General features: G+C 40.3%; 1 protein-coding gene across 2 annotated transcripts in view; it reads left to right on the plus strand.

Annotated features, from left to right (window-relative positions):
- Nucleotides 1–18,402, plus strand: part of CFAP91 (cilia and flagella associated protein 91) — a 108,753-nt gene that overhangs the window by 73,353 nt on the left and 16,998 nt on the right. For both annotated transcript variants that reach the window (XM_053565579.1, XM_053565580.1), the window contains exons 13-17: nucleotides 3,983–4,129; nucleotides 6,505–6,726; nucleotides 11,790–11,938; nucleotides 12,506–12,597; nucleotides 15,752–15,922. In XM_053565579.1, coding sequence (XP_053421554.1) covers nucleotides 3,983–4,129; nucleotides 6,505–6,726; nucleotides 11,790–11,938; nucleotides 12,506–12,597; nucleotides 15,752–15,921 — 780 coding nt within the window. In that variant the 3' untranslated portion in view covers nucleotide 15,922. The remainder of the gene's footprint in view (nucleotides 1–3,982; nucleotides 4,130–6,504; nucleotides 6,727–11,789; nucleotides 11,939–12,505; nucleotides 12,598–15,751; nucleotides 15,923–18,402) is intronic.

Below are 18,402 nucleotides of genomic sequence, written 5' to 3' on the forward strand. Positions count from 1 at the left end.
ACCAAATTTTTGGAACAAAACAACAATCAAGACATGAATTATCAGAACCTCTGGGATACTGCAAAGGCCAGTCCTAAGTGGGAAATTTATAGTACTGCAAGCCTTCCTCAAGAAAACGGAAAGAGAGGAAGTTAATAACTTAATGGGACATCTCAAGCAACTGGAGAAGGAAGAACATTCCAACCCCAAACCCAGCAGAAGAAAAGAAATCACCAAAATCAGAGCAGAATTAAATGAAATTGAAAACAGAAAAATTATACAACAGATCAATAAATCCAAATGTTGATTTTTTGAAAAGATCAATAAAATAGATAAACCTTTGGCCAACTTAACCAGGAAAAAAAGAGTAAAATCCCTAATTTCATCAATCAGAAATGGTAATGATGAAATAACAAAAGACCCCGCAGAAAATAAAAAAATCCTTAACGAATATTACAAGAAACTCTACTCTCACAAATATGAAAATCTGAAAGAAATCGACCGATACCTGGAAGCACGCCACCTACCAAGACTTAGCCAGAACGAGTGGAAATGTTGAACAGGCCTATAATCAAGTTCTGAAACCGCATCAACTATACAAAATCTTTCTAAAAAGAAAAGCCCAGTAGCAGATGGCTTTATGTCAGAATTCTACCAAACCTTTAAAGAAGAACTAGTACCTATATTACTAAACCTCTTCCAAAATCTAGAAAAAGAAGGAATATTACCCAACGTATTCTACGAAGCAAACATCACCTTGATCCCCAAACTGGGGAAAGACCCAACAAGTGAAGAAAATTATAGACCAATATCACTAATGAATAGTGATGCAAAAATACTCAATAAGATCCTAATGAACAGAATCCAACAACACATCAAAAAATTATACACCACGACCATGTGAGATTTATCCCAGGGTCTCAAGGCTGGCTCAATATACATAAATCTATAAATGTAATTCAGCACATAAACAAACTAAAAAATAAAGACCATATGATTCTCTCAATTGACGCAGAAAAAGCTTTTGATAATATTCAGTATCCTTCATGATCAGAACAATTAAGAAAATTGGTATAGAAGGGGCATTTCTTAAACTCATAGAGGCCATCTACAGCAAACCCACAGCCGATGTCGTACTGAATGGAGTTGAATTGAAATCATTTCCACTTAGATCAGGAACCAGGCAAGGTTGCCCATTGTCTCCATTGCTCTTTAACATTGTAATGGAAGTTTTACCCATTGCAATTAGGGAAGAAAAGGCGATCAAGCGGATCCCACACAGGTTCAGAAGAGATCAAACTTTCACTCTTCGCAGATGATATGATCGTATATCTGGAAAACACTAGGGATTCTACTACAAAACTTTTAGAAGTGATCAAGGAATACAGCAATGTCTCAGGCTACAAAATCAACACACATAAATCTGTAGCCTTTATATATACCAACAATAACCAAGCCAAAAAATGTCAAGGACTCTATTCCTTTCACAGTAGTGCCAAAGAAGATGAACTATTTGGGAGTATACCTAACAAAGGACGTGAAAGATCTCTACAAAGAGAACTATGAAACTTTAAGAAAAGAAATAGTTGAAGATGTTAACAAATGGAAAACATACCATGCTCATGGCTGGGAAGAATCAACTTAGTTAAAATGTCTATACTACCCAAAGCAATATATAATTTGAATGCAATTCCTATTAAAGCTCCATTGTCATATTTTAAAGATCTTGAAAAAATAATACTTCATTTTATATGGAATCAGAAAAAACCTTGAGTAGCCAAAAAAAACCTCGAATAGCCAAAACATTACTCAGCAATAAAAACAAAGCAGGAGAAATCATGCTACCAGACCTGAGACTGTACTATAAATTGATAGTGATCAAAACAGCACGACACTGGCAGAAAAACAGAGAAGTAGATGTCTGGAACAGAATAGAGAACCAAGAGATGAATCCAGATACTTACCATTATTTGATCTTTGACAAGCCAATTAAAAACATTCAGTGGGGGAAAAGATTCCCTATTTAACAAATGGTGCTGGGTGAACTGGCTGGCAATCTGTAAAAGACTGAAACTGGACCCACACCTTTCACCATTAACTAAGATAGACTCTCACTGGATAAAAGATTTAAACTTAAGACATGAAACTATAAAAATACTTGAAGAAAGTTCAGGGAAAACTCTTGAAGGAATCGGCCTGGGTGAATATTTTATGAGGAGGACTCCCCAGGCAATTGAAACAGTATCAAAAATACATTACTGGGACCTGATCAAACTAAAAAGCTTCTGCACAGCCAAGAACATAGTAAGTAACGCAAGCAGACAGCCCTCAGAATGGGAGAAAATATTTGCAGGTTATACCTCCGATAAAGGTTTAATAACCAGAATCCACAGAGAACTCAAACGTATTAGCAAGAAAAGAACAATTGATCCCATCTCAGGGTGGGCAAGGGACTTGAAGAGGAACATCTCTAAAGAAGACAGACACACAATCTACAAACACATGAAAAAAAGCTCATCATCCTTAATCATCAGAGAAATGTAAATCAAAACTGCTTTGAGATATCACCTAACCCCAGTAAGAGTAGCCCACATAACAAAATCCCAAAACCAGAGATGTTGGCATGGATGTGGAACAAAGGGCACACTTCTTCACTGCTGGTGGGAAGGCACACTAATATGTTCCTTCTGGAAGGATGTTTGGAGAATACTTAGGGACCTAAAAATAGATCTGCCATTCGATCCTATAATTCCTTTACTAGGTTTATACCCAGAAGACCAAAAATCACAATATAACAAAGACATCTGTACCAGAATGTTTATTGCAGCCCAATTCACAATTGCTAAGTCATGGAAGAAGCCCAAGTGCCCATCGACCCACTAATGGACTAGCAAATTGTGGTACATGTATACCATGGAATACTATGCAGCCTTAAAGAAAGATGGAGACTTTACCTCTTTCATGTTTACATGGATGGAGCTGGAACATATTATTCTTAGCAAAGTATCTCAGGAATGGAAGAAAAAGTATCCAATGTACTCGGCCCTACTATGAAGCTAATTTATAGCTTTCACATAAAGGCTATAACCCAACTATAGCACAAGAATATGAGGAAAGGGCCAAGGAAGGGAAAGGGAGGGGGGAGGTTAGGGTGGACGGTAATTGGTGGGGCCACACCTCTGGTGCATCTTAGAATGTGTACAGGCGAAACTTACTAAAGGCAGAATACAAATGTCTACATACAATAACTAAAAAAATGCCATGAAGGCTATGTTGAACAGTTTGATGAGATTATTTCAGATTGTATATGAAACCAGCACATTGTACCCCTTGATTGCACTAATGTACACAGCTATGATTTAATAATAAAAAAAATGGATGGGTGGAACGCCCCAGTTTAATAAAAAAGAAAAGGAAGCCCCAGTTAAAAAATACACACACACACACACACACACGAACTGCTATATATATTTTAATCCACATAGCTATAACTTTTAAGAACTTCAGTTATAGGTACAAGGAAGCTGGATTAGCAATTCATGTTTGGAACTATTCTTTACTTCCCTTTCAGTATTTTCCCAAGGGAAAAGCCACAGTAACGTTCAGATAGCAGGTTGTGTACCAGAGGTGAATTTATTGGTAAAGAAAATATGACCATGAAAAACGCCATCCCCAGGTTTCTTAGGGAAGGAAAACAGGAAATGAAGGGAAGGTTCTAGTTTCCTAATAGGACCATATAGTTGTCACCTTGCTTCTGAGAGTCATTTTTAGAAACAGGGTAAACAGCTCACTGAAAACTAAGCCCATTCTCTGCTTGAGCTGCTGAAGGCACAGAAAAGCAGGCTGAACGCTAGCTCTGAGGGTCACGCCTGCTCTGCAGACCCCCAAGGGACAGGACAGAACCCTCTGTTCACAGGGTCTCCTGGGTGGCTGCACGTGCCTCCTTGTGCTTGTCACGAAGGGATGGTAACCTGCAGGTCTCTCTTGACTTGATTTGATACAGATGTTTGAAGGGAAAGAAAAGCGCCTAGAGCTGATCCAGGAGCTGCGCACCAGCCACGCGCTGCAAGATGATGACAAGCTGGTGAAGAAAGCTGAGAAGCAGGTGACCCTGGCACTCCAACGGCAGAGGAACTTGCACGAGCACAAGGTTATCTTTTTTTTTCCTTGTTACTTTCTTGTTAACATTTTCCCCTCCTTGATTTTTATTATTGCATAAACAACATTATAAAAACAATAAAGAAAATGATTAAAAAAAGAAACACCCTCACAAGGCCATTGCTCTTAAACAGTGTTGCTGCAGCTGTCATCGGGACTGTGCCCTCACTGAGTTGAAGATGGTATTATTTTTTTATTTGCAAAAACAACAACAAAAAGAAAGAAACACCACCAGCAATAGTAACAACAATGACAACAACAAAAGAAGCTTTTCAACATTAGGATTTTTCTCCCTTCCATTTTTTCTTAAATATTTGGTAACTCTACCATGTATTTCCTTTAGTGAGGGATTAGCAGAATGAGTGAGTAATAAAAACAACACGAAATGTGAGAAATAAGATTTTTAGATATCAACACTTACTTCTGAGTCTGGAGCTGTATATAGCTCCTGCTGGATAAATATGTTGAAAACATATTAAATATGTTTCTACTTCTTTTTATTTTTTATTTTTTATTTTTTTGAGACAGAGCCTCAAGCTGTCGCCCTGGGTAGAGTGCTGTGGTGTCACAGGTCACAGCAACCTCCAACTCCTGGGTGTAAGCGATTCTCTTACCTCAGCCTCCCAAGCAGCTGGGACTACAGACACCTGCCACAAGGCCCAGCTATTTTTTGGTTGTAGTTGTCATTGTTTGGCAGGCCTGGGCTGGATTCAAACCCGCCAGCTCTGGTGTATGTGGCTGGCACCTTAGCCACTTGAGCTACAGGTGCTGAGCCATGTTTCTACTTCTTGATGCTATGTAGTTGGTGACTTCCATCACGACCTCTCCCACTGTGTGCCACCTGACACAGCTGAGAATTGTAGCTTTATTTCTTTTTTCCTAGACAAGTTTCTCAAAAAGTATGAATTGCAATTTTAAACCAACTGCTGTAAATGTTTTTCCTGCTTTCTTCCAGTGTTTGTCTATCTTGTACTCATGGCTGAGATCATGTCAGCTAAGAGCTAAGGGAAGAACTAATGGGGAAATTGGTCACTTAGCTGAGGACTCTCCCTGCCCACCTTCAGCCTCACCTGTACATGTCTGAGAGAGAGGGTACCTCACACACACCTTCAGCAATGCTGATCCTCCCTGTTTCTCCTTCTCTTATATTTCTTTGGAAAACAGTCCAGAAAGTGCACAATTTCCAGTTATGTAATGCATTACATGATATAACTGCAGCAGAATCACCTTCATGAATATTTTTCTTTAATTTCAAATTAGCTTGTACCCAAATTTCTTGTGGAGAGAAAAGGCTAGACATGAGCAGGGAGCCATCTCAGAATTTCAGAAGTCGCATCTGAGCCCCACATGAGGGAGCCTGTGCTCTCTACAGATAAGGAGAGAATCCCTTTGTGACCTCTGGGCTGAATATCTGCTGTTTGGGAATGTCAGAAGTAGTGAGATGCTCTGTTTCACCCCTTCTTTCCATCTCTCCTTATTACATGAGCAAAGTTGAACTCCGTGGTTAGAAAGTATGTGTGGGCTGGGAGGTGGGTGAGGAGGAAGGAGGTGGTGGGGCCTCCCTTCCCTTCTGATACAGACCAGAAGGGGACCTGAACCCAGAGGGAGAAGTGTAAGTGTTAAAGTAGCATATGACTCAAAGAAAAGCCTATTCCCCTTTACCTGGGGATAGCAGAGGGAATGGGATGAGGTTTCAAAGGATAAATTAAACACTTTTCTCCTCATGTGTCAAAGGCAGGACATAAGCTCCATAAAGAGGCACTGTGACTTTCTCCCAGCCAAGAGCACTGTGGGTCCTGTACGTTACCTCAACTGATCACATAGACATTTAATCTTTTTTCCTGGGCTGTTTCAAAGATGGTTATTAATGGCTTTGAAGTTATTAAAAGATTTTAAGGTTATCCACTTTCATGTTATGCAAGATCTTAAAATTCCCCAAACTCATGTGAAGGGACAGACATTAAAAAATTAAAAGGTACGATGCGTGACTTTCTAGCTTATTACACTCTTATTATTTATTATCTTTAATAAAAACCTTGACATTTACCTTCACATCTGAGAAGGCACACTTTACCTTCTAGGTAAAACAGAAAAACATTCTGCGGTTGCTAACAGAAATGTCTTACTAAATCCTTTTCATAATTTGAGGACTGTGATCTATCAGAGACTGACTAACAATCCGTTGCTGAAGTTCTTCTAGTGAGAACCCCTGGGATGGAGCAGGGGGGGTAGGGATAATATTTCTAATAAAAAAATCAGTGCATCCTGAAAGTGCATTGACTCAAGAATTCTGAGTAATCCAGCACTCCTAATAAGCACCGTTCAAAGTGGAATTTGTATCTTTAAAGTTCTGTTATTATTTTCAAGGTGGCACTGGTTGAAAACCACTTGGCCGGGCTGGAAGGCAGGGTGCTGGCGGACATGTTTGACTTCCTGTCCAAAGAGCTGGTGAGACTGCAGGAGGAGCGGCGGATCCACGCCTTCGCCATGCTGGCCGAGCGCCAGCGGAGGATGCGGGAGGCGGAGGAGAGTGGCCGGCGCCAGGTGGAGCAGCGGCGCCTGCGGGAGGAGGACGAGATATTTAAGGAGGCAAGTGAGGGGCCGCTTGGGGAGGAGTCAAACCGAGGGACCCTCTTGACATGAAATGGTGGGGGTTTTGGTTTTCATTTTATTCACCAGATCTGCATTAGGCTCCTGCCACACGCCAGGCACTGTGTAAAGGTGCTATGGGACACTTTGAAGGAAAAATGTCAAACATGGTCCCCTCTCTCCTGGGGCTTAAATAACATGTAACTTAAACATAGTGCAGAATTAGAAAACGTCGTGAGTTCCATGAAGGAAAAAAATGGGGCCCAGAGACACATTTTCAACCGGCCGCTCTCCTTGCTACGTAGAGCAGGCTTCAGGGATGATAGGGAGGGAATAAGGGGGCTTACAGCTGTACAACTATATCCTTACAGCTCTGCTGTAACTAATACTGCCCCTCACACACACACCTAGAAGTGGGGAGTAGAGGACGCTTCCCTTTTCTTGTAGTCAAGAGAAGAGGAATTTCACTGGGACCAGTGGGACATGTATTCTCTCAGGTCAGGCCCCTGACCCTCCTGGACATGGAGAGGAGAGCTGGGCTAGCTGGCTGTTTAGAGGTGGGCACAGAAGAGAGGTCAGGGCAGCCAAGCACGCCAAGAATATGTCAAGACTGGGCTATGTGAGCACGTCCCTGGAGTGAGTGTGAGAAAGAGGAAAGAGCCAACCAGGAACTTAAAAATATTCCTCTCTAAGAGGGCTGTCTGAACCCGTATGTGGATACTTCTTGAGCTCTTCAGGTTAACAAACAAACAAAACTGTATCAATTTGGAGGTCTTCTTAGTTGGTTTGAGATTTTAATGATTTACTTGATTTCCATAGAACTAGAATTAATCCATGAGCAGTATTTGGTGTGTGTGTGTGTGTGTGTGTGTGTGTGTGTGTGTTTTGAGAGAAAGTCTCGAGCCCTGGGTGAAGTGTCGTGGCATCACAGCTCATGGCAATTTCAAACCCTTGGGCTTAAGCAACTCTCTTGCCTCAGCCTCCCAAGTAGCTGGGACTACAGGCACCACCACAACACCCAGCTATTTTTTAGAGACGGGGTCTCACTCTTGCTCAGGTTGGTCTTGAATCTGTGAGCTCAGGCAATTCAGCTGCCTGGGCCTGGCAGAGTGCTAGGATAATAAGCATGAACCACTGGGCTCGGCTATCACACTTCTTGATTAAAGCTAAACAGATTGCCCTCCCTCTACACAGCTTAAGAAGTTCAGGGTTTTGTTTTCAAGTTCACGTTGTAAATCTTCTATCTACAATGTGTAACGTCTTATACTAATATAGTCAGAGCCTTGCTCAATGATGAGACATGTGTCCTAGGCAATGTTGTCGCTGTGCCAACATCACGGAGTGCATGTGCACAAACCTAGGTGCCACAGCCGACTACACACCTAGGCTGTGTGAGAGAGACTATTTGCTTCAAAGCCGCGAACGGGCCAGCATATGACTGTCCTGAATACTGTAGGCAACTGTAACACACTGGTAAGTACCTGCGTATCTAGACTGTATCTAGACACTTAAACATAGAAAAGGCACGGTAAAAACAGTATGAAAGATGAAAAGTGTTACACATGTAGAAGGCACTTGCCATGAATGGAACTTGCAGGACAGGAAGTTGTTGTGGGTGAGTCAGTGAGTGGTGAGTTACGTGAAGGCCCAGGACGTCACTGCACTCTACTGTAGACTTTATAAATGCTGTACACTTAGGCTACACTAAATTTATTAAAAATGTTTTTTGTTTTTTTTTTATTCAGTAACAAATTAACCTTAGGTTACTGTGACTTTTTTACTTTTTACGTTTTTCAACCTTTTGGCGTTTTCATAATAGCACAGCTTAAAATACATTGTATAGCTGTACGAAAGTATTTTTTCTTTATATCCTTATTTTATAAGCTTTTTTGTTTCTGAAATATTTACTTTTATTTTTTACTTTTTAACCTTTTTTTTTTGAGACAGCATGCCACTATGTCACCCTCATTAGAGTATGGTGGTGTCACAGCTCACAGCAACCTCAAACTCTTGGGCTTAAGTGATTCTCTTGCCTCAGCCTCCCAAGTATCTGGGCCTACAGGCACGAGCCATAATGCCTGGCTATTTTTTTTTTGGCTGGTTGCTGTTGCTGTTAATGTTTCACGGAGAAGCAGTGTTATAGAGAATAAGACCCGCAATTGAAATTGTATGGAAAATAAAGGGGACCACCACTCTCTCATGGCGTGTGGCAATCTTTATTTCTTCCACCAAAGCTTATATAGGCACATAACTTAATAAATACACGACTTAAACCTTGGCCCCAGGCCTCTTACTGCCTGGTACTTATGGGCCTACGGATAAACTAGATTAACTGATAACCATTTTACTAACATTATCTTATCCTTATGGGCTAAGGTTTAACTGGGTTAACTGATACTACTTTATCTAACTTAATCCTCCTAAAAATACATGACTTAATGGAGAACATGTTGTTAGCCATTACTTCTTTGCTCTTATCTTTACTTCTTTGCTCTTATCTGATAAAGCCTGAGGCTCTGGGGGAGAAAGGTAGATTGAATACCTGCCTTGTTGGCCTCACCATCTGGAGGCAGTTACTTTAATCTTTAAGCAAGGTATAGTCGGAAAATTCCTAAGACATACAGAAACTCGTTTGCAAGCCTCCGCTTCCATGTGGGTCTTAAGTTAGGGAGTTTTTATGCCCACAACCAACCTGGTCATATGGGATTCTGCCTCAGTTTCTCACAAGCATTCCTACACAAAGTCTTTTCACTGCTCCCTCTCAAAGAGCATTTTTGGCCAGAAGTATATAGGCCTTTCACCTATACGTTGCAGCTGTCATTGTTGTTTAGCTAGCCTGGGCCGGGCTCGAACCTGCCAGCCTCAGTGTATGAGGCTGGCTCTCTACTCACTGAGCTACAGGTGCCGAGCCCTTTTAAAACATTTTTGTTAAAACTAAGACATAAACATACGCACTACCTTGGGCTTACACAAGTTCAGGATCATCAGTATCACTGTCTTCTACCTCCACATCTTGTCCCACTGGAAGGTCTGCAGGGGCAGTAATATACGTGGAACTGTCATCTCCCATGACAACAGCACCTTCTCCTGGAATACCCCTGGAAAGACTTGTGTGAGGCTGTTTTATAGTTAACTTTTTTTGTATATAAGTAGAAGGTATACTATAAAATAATGGTAAAAAGTATATTATAGTAAATATAGAAGCCAGTAACATTTATCATCATTATCAGGTATTTTGTATTATGTACATAATTGTATGTGCTACACTTTAGTATGACTGGTAGTATCACCACAAACACATGAGTAATAATGTTATGACATTACTGAGAACTATGATGTCACTAGACAATAGGAATTTTTAGCTCATTGTAGTCTTACAGGACCACTGTTATATATATGATCCATTGTTGACCAAAATGCTGTTATATGGCACATGAACTGTAATTAATATTCCAGCTTCCTATCATCTTGACACACTACTTTGAAAAGTTACTGAGGTTTAGAAATTATTAGCAAACCAGAACTTACTATCTCTCACCTAATATCGCTAAGGCAAAAGCAGCTGGGAGTGGGAAGAACTGACTGGCGGTGAGAAGTGGAACAGAGGAACTACTATGTTCAAAAACAGAGAAAGGAAGAAGTTGGTGAAAAGCTTGTTAGGAAGGTATCTTTTAATGGGAATGATGTTAGAAAAAGTCACCTCTGTCTAGAAAGCACAGAAAGGGTAAAGATAATCTTTCCAGCCTGATTTAAGAACAACGTATGTAAAGCACAGATCTGGCTATGGGACCACAGATCAAATACCATCCATCATTTTAATTTCCAATTTCCCTAATTAAAATACAATGTCTGTTTTCCTTCCCACATCCCTAACCTCCATTCATACAGAGCTTCTTAAAGATAAATAGGCTTGCGTATAAATATAAAAGAGGAAGTATCTATATTTAATAAATTTTCAGAAAAAATAACATATAGATAGTGATAAACACAGATTCAGAGAGTCACAGACTCATATTAAAATGAATGCACACTTTTGTAGGCACATACACAAAGGCATAGTCACATATACAGAGGATGCCAAAAATGCATGCACATTTTAAGAAAGGAAAAAACTGTATTAAAATTGTAATACTCAGTATATACCAATAATGTTAGCTACCTTGTATATTGTATCTTGTTATTGTAATTGCAGAAGTCAAACCTAACTTGAGTATTACAGTGTCTTCCTTGCTTAAAGTGTGTACACATTGTTTTGGCATCCTCTGTATAATTCAGTGTGCAAAATATTAGCAAAGATATAGAGGAACACACACACTTAAAAAAATCTGTATTGTGTATTCTATTTCACAATTTCAAGAAAGCTTTAAAAAGAAGCATCCCAGGACTGGTATGATAGTTCAATAAATTCACCAGAGACCTAACATCCTTCTAGCCTTCTGTTCTTCTGTCCCTCATGGCAATTTAAGATAACTGCTGGTATTCTACATTATGTCTCTGTGAAATAAGAAATGAAAAGAGAAAGAAAAGCCAGGTCTTTCCCTTTAAAAACCCTTTCTAGAAGTTGCACATAACAATTTTTGCATGTATTCCCTTGGTCAAACGGCCATACCCAGCTCTATGGGTGCTAGAAAATGTAGTCTTTGCCTGGCTACCATCCAGGGGTTTTCTTCTTTAAGTGGAAAGAAAGGTGTTGAGGAATCCTTCCTAGTCTTTGTTACAGTTAGGTTGTTTGACCAAGTCACGCTGCTGGTCCAGAACAAAGCTGAGATCAAAACCAGGGTTACCGACTTTGAAGCCCCTGAGCTTTCTGCAGTGCTGTATTGCCCACCCCCAAGTAAGATCCACAATTCTGGAATGGGCTACATGGGTAGGGGAACGGCCGGTAGAATGGGCTACAGACTAACTAGATGGTGAAGAAAAGGAATGATTAGTGAAGGGTCTGTTGACTTAATGAATGAAATACATTTGCTAAAAAAAAAGTCAACTAATGTTTGTGTATTGGTCTTATTTACAATTACAGTAGCATTCTTCTGAGTAAGTGTGGGCATTTTTGGTTTTTGCAGGTAATTAAAGTTCACCAAAGTACTGTATCCTCCTATCTGGAAGACATTATACTGAATGCTGAAGAGAACACGGCAGAAGAACAAGCCAGGGCAGAAATTGAGAAGATGGCTGAGGAAATCAATGACATTGCTTATGAAATGGAAAACCGGTATGTGTGGACCAAGAGAACAGACTGTAGCCTGGGCAGCTCATTTGCTGGTACTTGTAGACATTTATTCAAGAGCTTAATATTTCTCTACCAAGGAGAAGCAAATACATAACACATGCTTTAGCGTCCATTGTTTTATCAGTATAACGCTTTAGTAGTCAGCATGTCTGATGCCTCTGTACGGTAGGAACCTTGGGGATTGTAGTCTCCGTTGTCCGCTGCATCTGGATTGCTTCCATATTACTTTAAGAATACGCGGAAATGTGAAAGGAATGTGTGTAACATTACGTGGCTTTTACCCAAGCTTTCTGGCTTCTGCAGATCAGCTGCGTTAACATTCTCTCCCTGGCAGGCAGGTTAAATGAAGGACAGGCTCAACTCCAGATTTTCCATGGCCTTCAACAAGCTCGCCAGGGATGTGATATTTCAGATCACTTAATCAAGGAAAAGGTGTTGGTGGGATTTGAGCAGTGGAGTTGCTTACGCAAGCAAGGAAGATTTAAGCATAATCAGCAGCTCAAATAAAGAACCAAAGGAAATATTAATGGTTTGTTTTTTATTTTTTAGTCGAACTCATCATCAGTCGGAGGAGATTGTTGCTGAGTTGGTTTATAGTTTTCTAATCCCAGAGGTGCAAAAAGACTTTGTTAAAGAAAAAGGTAAGCCAATATAAATGCTTTACTTTTTAATAAAAGATGTAAATTATGTTCAATATTCCAGAGATTTCGAACTCAATACAGGTATGGGGAAATTTCTGAAGGGGAATCCCTAAGTTTTCTTATTTCAGAGCTTGTCAAATTCTCTTCATGCTGATTCCAGAATATAACCACTTGTGGTATAGACAGGGAGGATCACCCCAAATAGCTTGTTTCTGCTGGGGCTGACTTCAAGTGTAAATACTCTAACTTATCATTTGTCACAAGTGGCATGTTTTTAAAGATTGATGCTTTTAGTTAATAGAGAAGAAGAGAAAAGTGTCCTAAACAGAAAAAGAAGATTCTTCCGCAGCTCTGACACAGAGAGATGATCTTAGAGGCAGCGCACAGACTGGTATTTAAGTGAAACAGCAGCTCAGAAGCTTTCAGAATTAGATAAGGGAATTCTGGACAGATTTGAGCAGAAAAGTGTCCAATCGCACATTGCTTACTCAGGAATAAAGGCATGGTGGAGTTCTAACACAGAATATTCTCATACATGGATGTAGTGTAATTGTTAAACCAATACCCTCTCATGATGAGCATTTAGTTTGTTTCCAGTATATTTTCCTATTATTAGCAGTTTTGCAGTCAATACATTTTACACATATCCTGACCATGAGAGTAAATTCCTAGCAGTAAGATCTCTGGGACATAAGGTGTGTGCATTTTACATTTTAATAGATACTAATACTACCAAATTGCCCACAAAATGATTGCCAACTTGTATTGGCTGTGTATGATAGTGCTTATACCAACAAAAGTTAATTTTCAGGCCCAATAATACATATTTCTGTGTCATGTTAGATTCTAAAGGGACTTTATGTTTTCTGGATCCTAAAGAAAATAGGCAGCTTCTTTCCAGTTCTCCTAAGTCCAAAGCGAGGTTAGCCTGTGTCAGCTATTCCATCTATGGCAGCAGTTCTCAACCTGTGGGTCGAACGACCCCTTCCCCTTTCACAGGGGTAACCTAAGACCATCAGAAAACACATATTTCCTATGGTCTTAGGAACTGAGACACTGCTCCTTGTGTGTGGGGGTCACCACAACATGAGGAACTGTATTTAAGGGTCACAGCATTAGGAAGGTTGAGAACCACTGATGTATGGGAATAAAAGGAGCAAACGGTGGGTGTAAGAGCCCACAAGTTTGACATCCCCTCCCCCATCTTCAGGGGGCTGAGGGGAAGGGTTTGGAGGAAGAACACGGGCTGAAGGGATCCAGCAGGACTTGTCTGTGGGCAAGGGGTGAGTCCCCTGGGTGAGTCCTCAGCCTCTTCCCTATATATTTATGTCAAATCAGAAAAGCCATGAGGACAGGGAGCATACCATGGGGTCTCTGGTTTCTCTTTTCAAGTAAGAGAACCATATGTATTGCGTATGCACTTTACCCCAAATTAAGATACAGACCATTCTGAGATAGCTTACTTTTTGAAAAGCTGATGGATTGGCAATCCTGTAAGGGGACCTGTCTATAGATATGTAATAACAGTAATTGCCAAATTTTAAGTGCATGCTAAGTCCCAGGAAGTGCACTGTGCATTTTTTTTTTTTTTTTGGCTGGGGCTGGGTTTGAACCCGCCACCTCCAGCACGTGGAGCCAGCACCCTACTCCGTTGAGCCACAGGCGCCGCCCCACACTGTGAATTTTAAAATGTACACAATCTCAGCTTCTTACAACGGCTGTATGTGTGTTCTTGTTTTTCAGTTAAGGAAACTAGTGTTTGGAGACACAATTTACAGGCTTAAAAACCTCCAAAGCCCACTTTTTCAGCCATACTCCTGTGAAGCCCTAACAGCTGCTGTGTGAAGTCCCCTATCTATGTAAACTGCAGCGTGAATTACCCAATCTGTGTAAACTGCAGTGTGAATTACCCAATCTGTGTAAACTGCAGTGTGAATTACCCAATCTGTGTAAACTAGCCGATACCTGAATAACACAGGATCCCCAGCGCCTCTTATTGTCCTTTACTAGCTGGATGACTTTGGGTAAATTACACAATCTCTCTGTGTCTCTGCTGCTTCTTCTGAAAACAAAGATATTAATAATACTCTATTTTAAGACTGTGGGAGGATTAAATGAATAATTATACATCAACTGTTTAAAACGGCGCCTGGCACAAATTAAGGATAAATGCTAACTGCTCACGTCATCATCATCATCATCACTCCTTTCCAAAGGGCTTAGATGCTTAGTATTTTTAATACTAAGCCTTGATAATAAATATTATTAGCTGGCCATGGTGGCTCACACCTGTAATCCTAGCTGTCTGGGAGGATGAGGCAGGTGGATAGCTTGAGCTCATGAGTTAAAGACCTGAGCAAAAATCAAGACCTGGTCTCTACTAAAAATAGAAAAAACTGAGGCAAGGGGATCACTTGAGGCCAAGGGTTGGAGTTTGCTGTGAGCTATGATGCCACATCACTCTACCCAGGGTGACAGCTTGAGACTGCCTCAAAAAAAAAAAAAAAATACACACACACACACACACACACATGTTTTTTTTTTTTCCTTTTTTTCTTAGAATTTGGAGCTAGGACCATGTTTTAAAGCCATACACTCAGAAACTCATCATCAATCAACAAGTGCCCTTTGTATTGGAAGTATGAGATAAAGTCTTTAATTTTTAAGTCATTTATAGTCTAGGTAGAAAACAAAATGTAACTTGCGTGAATGCTTCAATGCCGAGTGCTTTGGCACAAACGCAAGTGTCCTAAGTGGTACAAGTCAAGTGACATAGTCAGATTAGGTGCTTCCTGGAGGATCTGGGACTTGGGCTGGGCTTTGAACATTTGGGGTGCAGGCAGTGCAGGCGAGGGCAGCTGCTGGCGGCACATGGAGGCAAGCCTGGGGGGTGCAGAGGGAGCAATGAGGCTGGACTGAACCAAAAAGTGGGAACGGAGGGAGCATCCAGCAGAAAGACTTGGGTTTGGTTTACCTTTAGAAGGTGTCCTTCTAAAGCAGAGAGCAGATAATTTTTATTTCTCCCAATCAGCCCTAAGTCAGAAAATAATATAGTTTGCAAAATTGTGCTTTCTATTGGTACTCTTTTGAAAACATTTGGGAATGGTTTTGTTTAGACGTGCAGAGTAAAAATTCTTCTGTCACTTTGACACAGTGAGGAACGCACAGCGGAAACATATTCTTGCAGCCCATGAGATCATCCACAGGCACACGGAAGCCATGATCCAGAAGAGAGTGACTGAGCATCGGCAAGACCAGGTCTCAGACGCAGACACGTCACCTGAGAAAGATGAGAAAGAAACTCCAGACGAGGGAAACAGCTAAGGTGAGTTTAATTTTCCATCTGGAAGGAAGCAGAGATAGGAGGAAAAGCAGCATTGGGAAAATGTAAAAAAATTGCTTACAAAAATGAGGAATTTAAAATGGCACATTTCATCTAGGTTATAGCAGCTACTATAGAAATAACTAGAGAATTAGAGTTGATATTAAGCCGTTGGCTTCTTGTGATACAGAAAACAGGACTCCAGGTTATTTGTATGGGTTTTTAGCAGTGATTATACCCCATCATAAATAAAGTTGCAGACTATCTCCGCATTATTACAAAGATTGTCCTTGCCAGTGCAGGATACATGGTAAGGACTTGCAGAGGTCAGAATAGTAAAAGAAAATAATCATAGTGGCTACCCTAAGATGTCACAAATTTAACTCAGAAAACTTAGAGATGAGGTAAAGGACATTTTTGATGACCATGAAAGTAGTTTGCTTCTTATCATTGCATAATATCCCTACAGTGGAGATGTCTTATTATTTCTGAAACACCGATCGTTTGCCTGTTTCTTTATGCTAATAGGCAAGGGTCCAAGCAAGGTTGTGAGCACAACCATGAGGCACAGAGGCTGCCCACTCCTAGTCGGATGTCTGTAATGCTCATGGGGCTTGGTCTTTATAAACCAACATTCTAATGCTGAACATTCACCCTCATCAGGTTGTTATTGGCACATTTGGCATGAATCTACTTAGAAAGATATAAGACAGGAAACACAGCTTCCAGCTGGACAAACTCAGACATTTCTCTTCCTGTGGGAGCTCTTGCCATATACACACAGAACACATAGCTATTTTCTTAGCCCCTGGGTTACAGAGTTCATGTACAAAGCAAAAAGATTCACATTCGGTGGGTACAGGAGATACCCTGGTTTAAAAGCCTCATATCCCAGGAGCCAGAATCTTTTGTAATAATTCCAAGGATCCCCACAATGGATTTGCTCAGTTGCAGAAGTCAGTACACTAACAGGCACTCAAAGTTATAGTTTCCTATTAGGTATTAAAACCCTTTCCAATCCAGTTTTTCTGTGACCTGCATACTTCCCAGCTCTTGTTTACTCTGGACAGGAATGATATTAGTAGATTACTTGTAATTATCCTACAGTTTTTAAAGATTAAAACCTAAATATGAACTCATTTGATGATTTTATTATCTATTTTAGGTTACAATGAATAATTAAAGTATTTTTGTTTATAAATTTTTTGAGTGTGATACTTCTTGAAGCAATCTCCAGGATGAAGTCCAGGCTTCCTCTTGAGTGTCTCACAGTGGGAAGCGGCTTCTTTCCTGCCCCTTTCTCATTTCTTCTGCCGCACCCGTGATCCTTTGTTGTTTATTTTCACTGTGCATTATAGAATGCATCTTCCCTTTCCTCAGTGTCAGAAGATGGTGGTCTTCCCCACTTTCATGAATTTCTATTCCTCACATTGCTCATAAGCTGAGTGATGAAATTTTTCCTGTAAGAAGGTGAGTCTGCACTTTCTCTCCACTCTCCTTCTTATCTAACGAGCAAAGGCTGTAGCTGCTGCTTTCAAGAGCCAGAAGAATAATTTTTCCCACCCTTTTTAGGACCTATTTGTAAATCTGTAACATCCACAGTCTTGATCAGCTCTGGATCGTGTATTCTAAAATCACTGTCAGTTTTTCAAACTGAACAGAATATTTCTTCTTATAACCAGTGATCAACTGTGTGTGAGGACCAAAGAACATACTCAGCATTGTCACTAAGCTCCTGTCATGGTATGACAGGCACATCATTTTCATATCACATCGATAGGCTCATAATTCATACTCCTGAAGTTTCTTCTTTTTCAGAACACTTTGAAAATCCTACCTAGAAGCCATAACTATTCCTGTTATATGTATTTTCATTTTATGTAGTTCAAGAGCAAGTTGAGGGCTTGCGTAGAACCTGTCAGTGTAGATGTGACAGCCTGAACCACTTGTATGTGCTTGCAAAACTTGTGCCAAATGAATCACTGTTCAAGACGTATGGCAAATCAGGACGAATAAGACTTTCTGTTGTTGTGTTGCCATAACGGGGAACGTGAGAAAACACCTAACCAGTTTCTGAATCACACAGACAAAATATTTGTAGGCCTAAATTTGTAGGCTTCTTTGGATTGTAGCACTTGAATTGAATGCTTCCTTTGAAACGTACTGTGCTCTCATCTATAACCACATTTCTTTCTGGTACATAAAGTTTTTTTCATTTATTGTCAATACACTCACTAACATTCTTGACCTTGTGCCCTTGAGCTGCAACAGGAGGAACTAAATACAGCATCCAAAATATTTGGAAAAAACAGAGATGAGAGAAAACATCTTTGAAGAATGGGGTCAGTCTAGTCAATCTTTGGTAAAGTAGTCAGCCAATAGCGCCTTCAAGTTCAGAGCCATTCAATATCACACCAAAGAATATTTTCTTTTTTTTTTTTTTTATTGTTGGGGATTCATTGAGGGTACAATAAGCCAGGTTA

This window comes from Nycticebus coucang, chromosome 16 (assembly GCF_027406575.1).
Source record: "Nycticebus coucang isolate mNycCou1 chromosome 16, mNycCou1.pri, whole genome shotgun sequence".
Classification (NCBI taxonomy): Eukaryota; Metazoa; Chordata; class Mammalia; order Primates; family Lorisidae; genus Nycticebus; species Nycticebus coucang.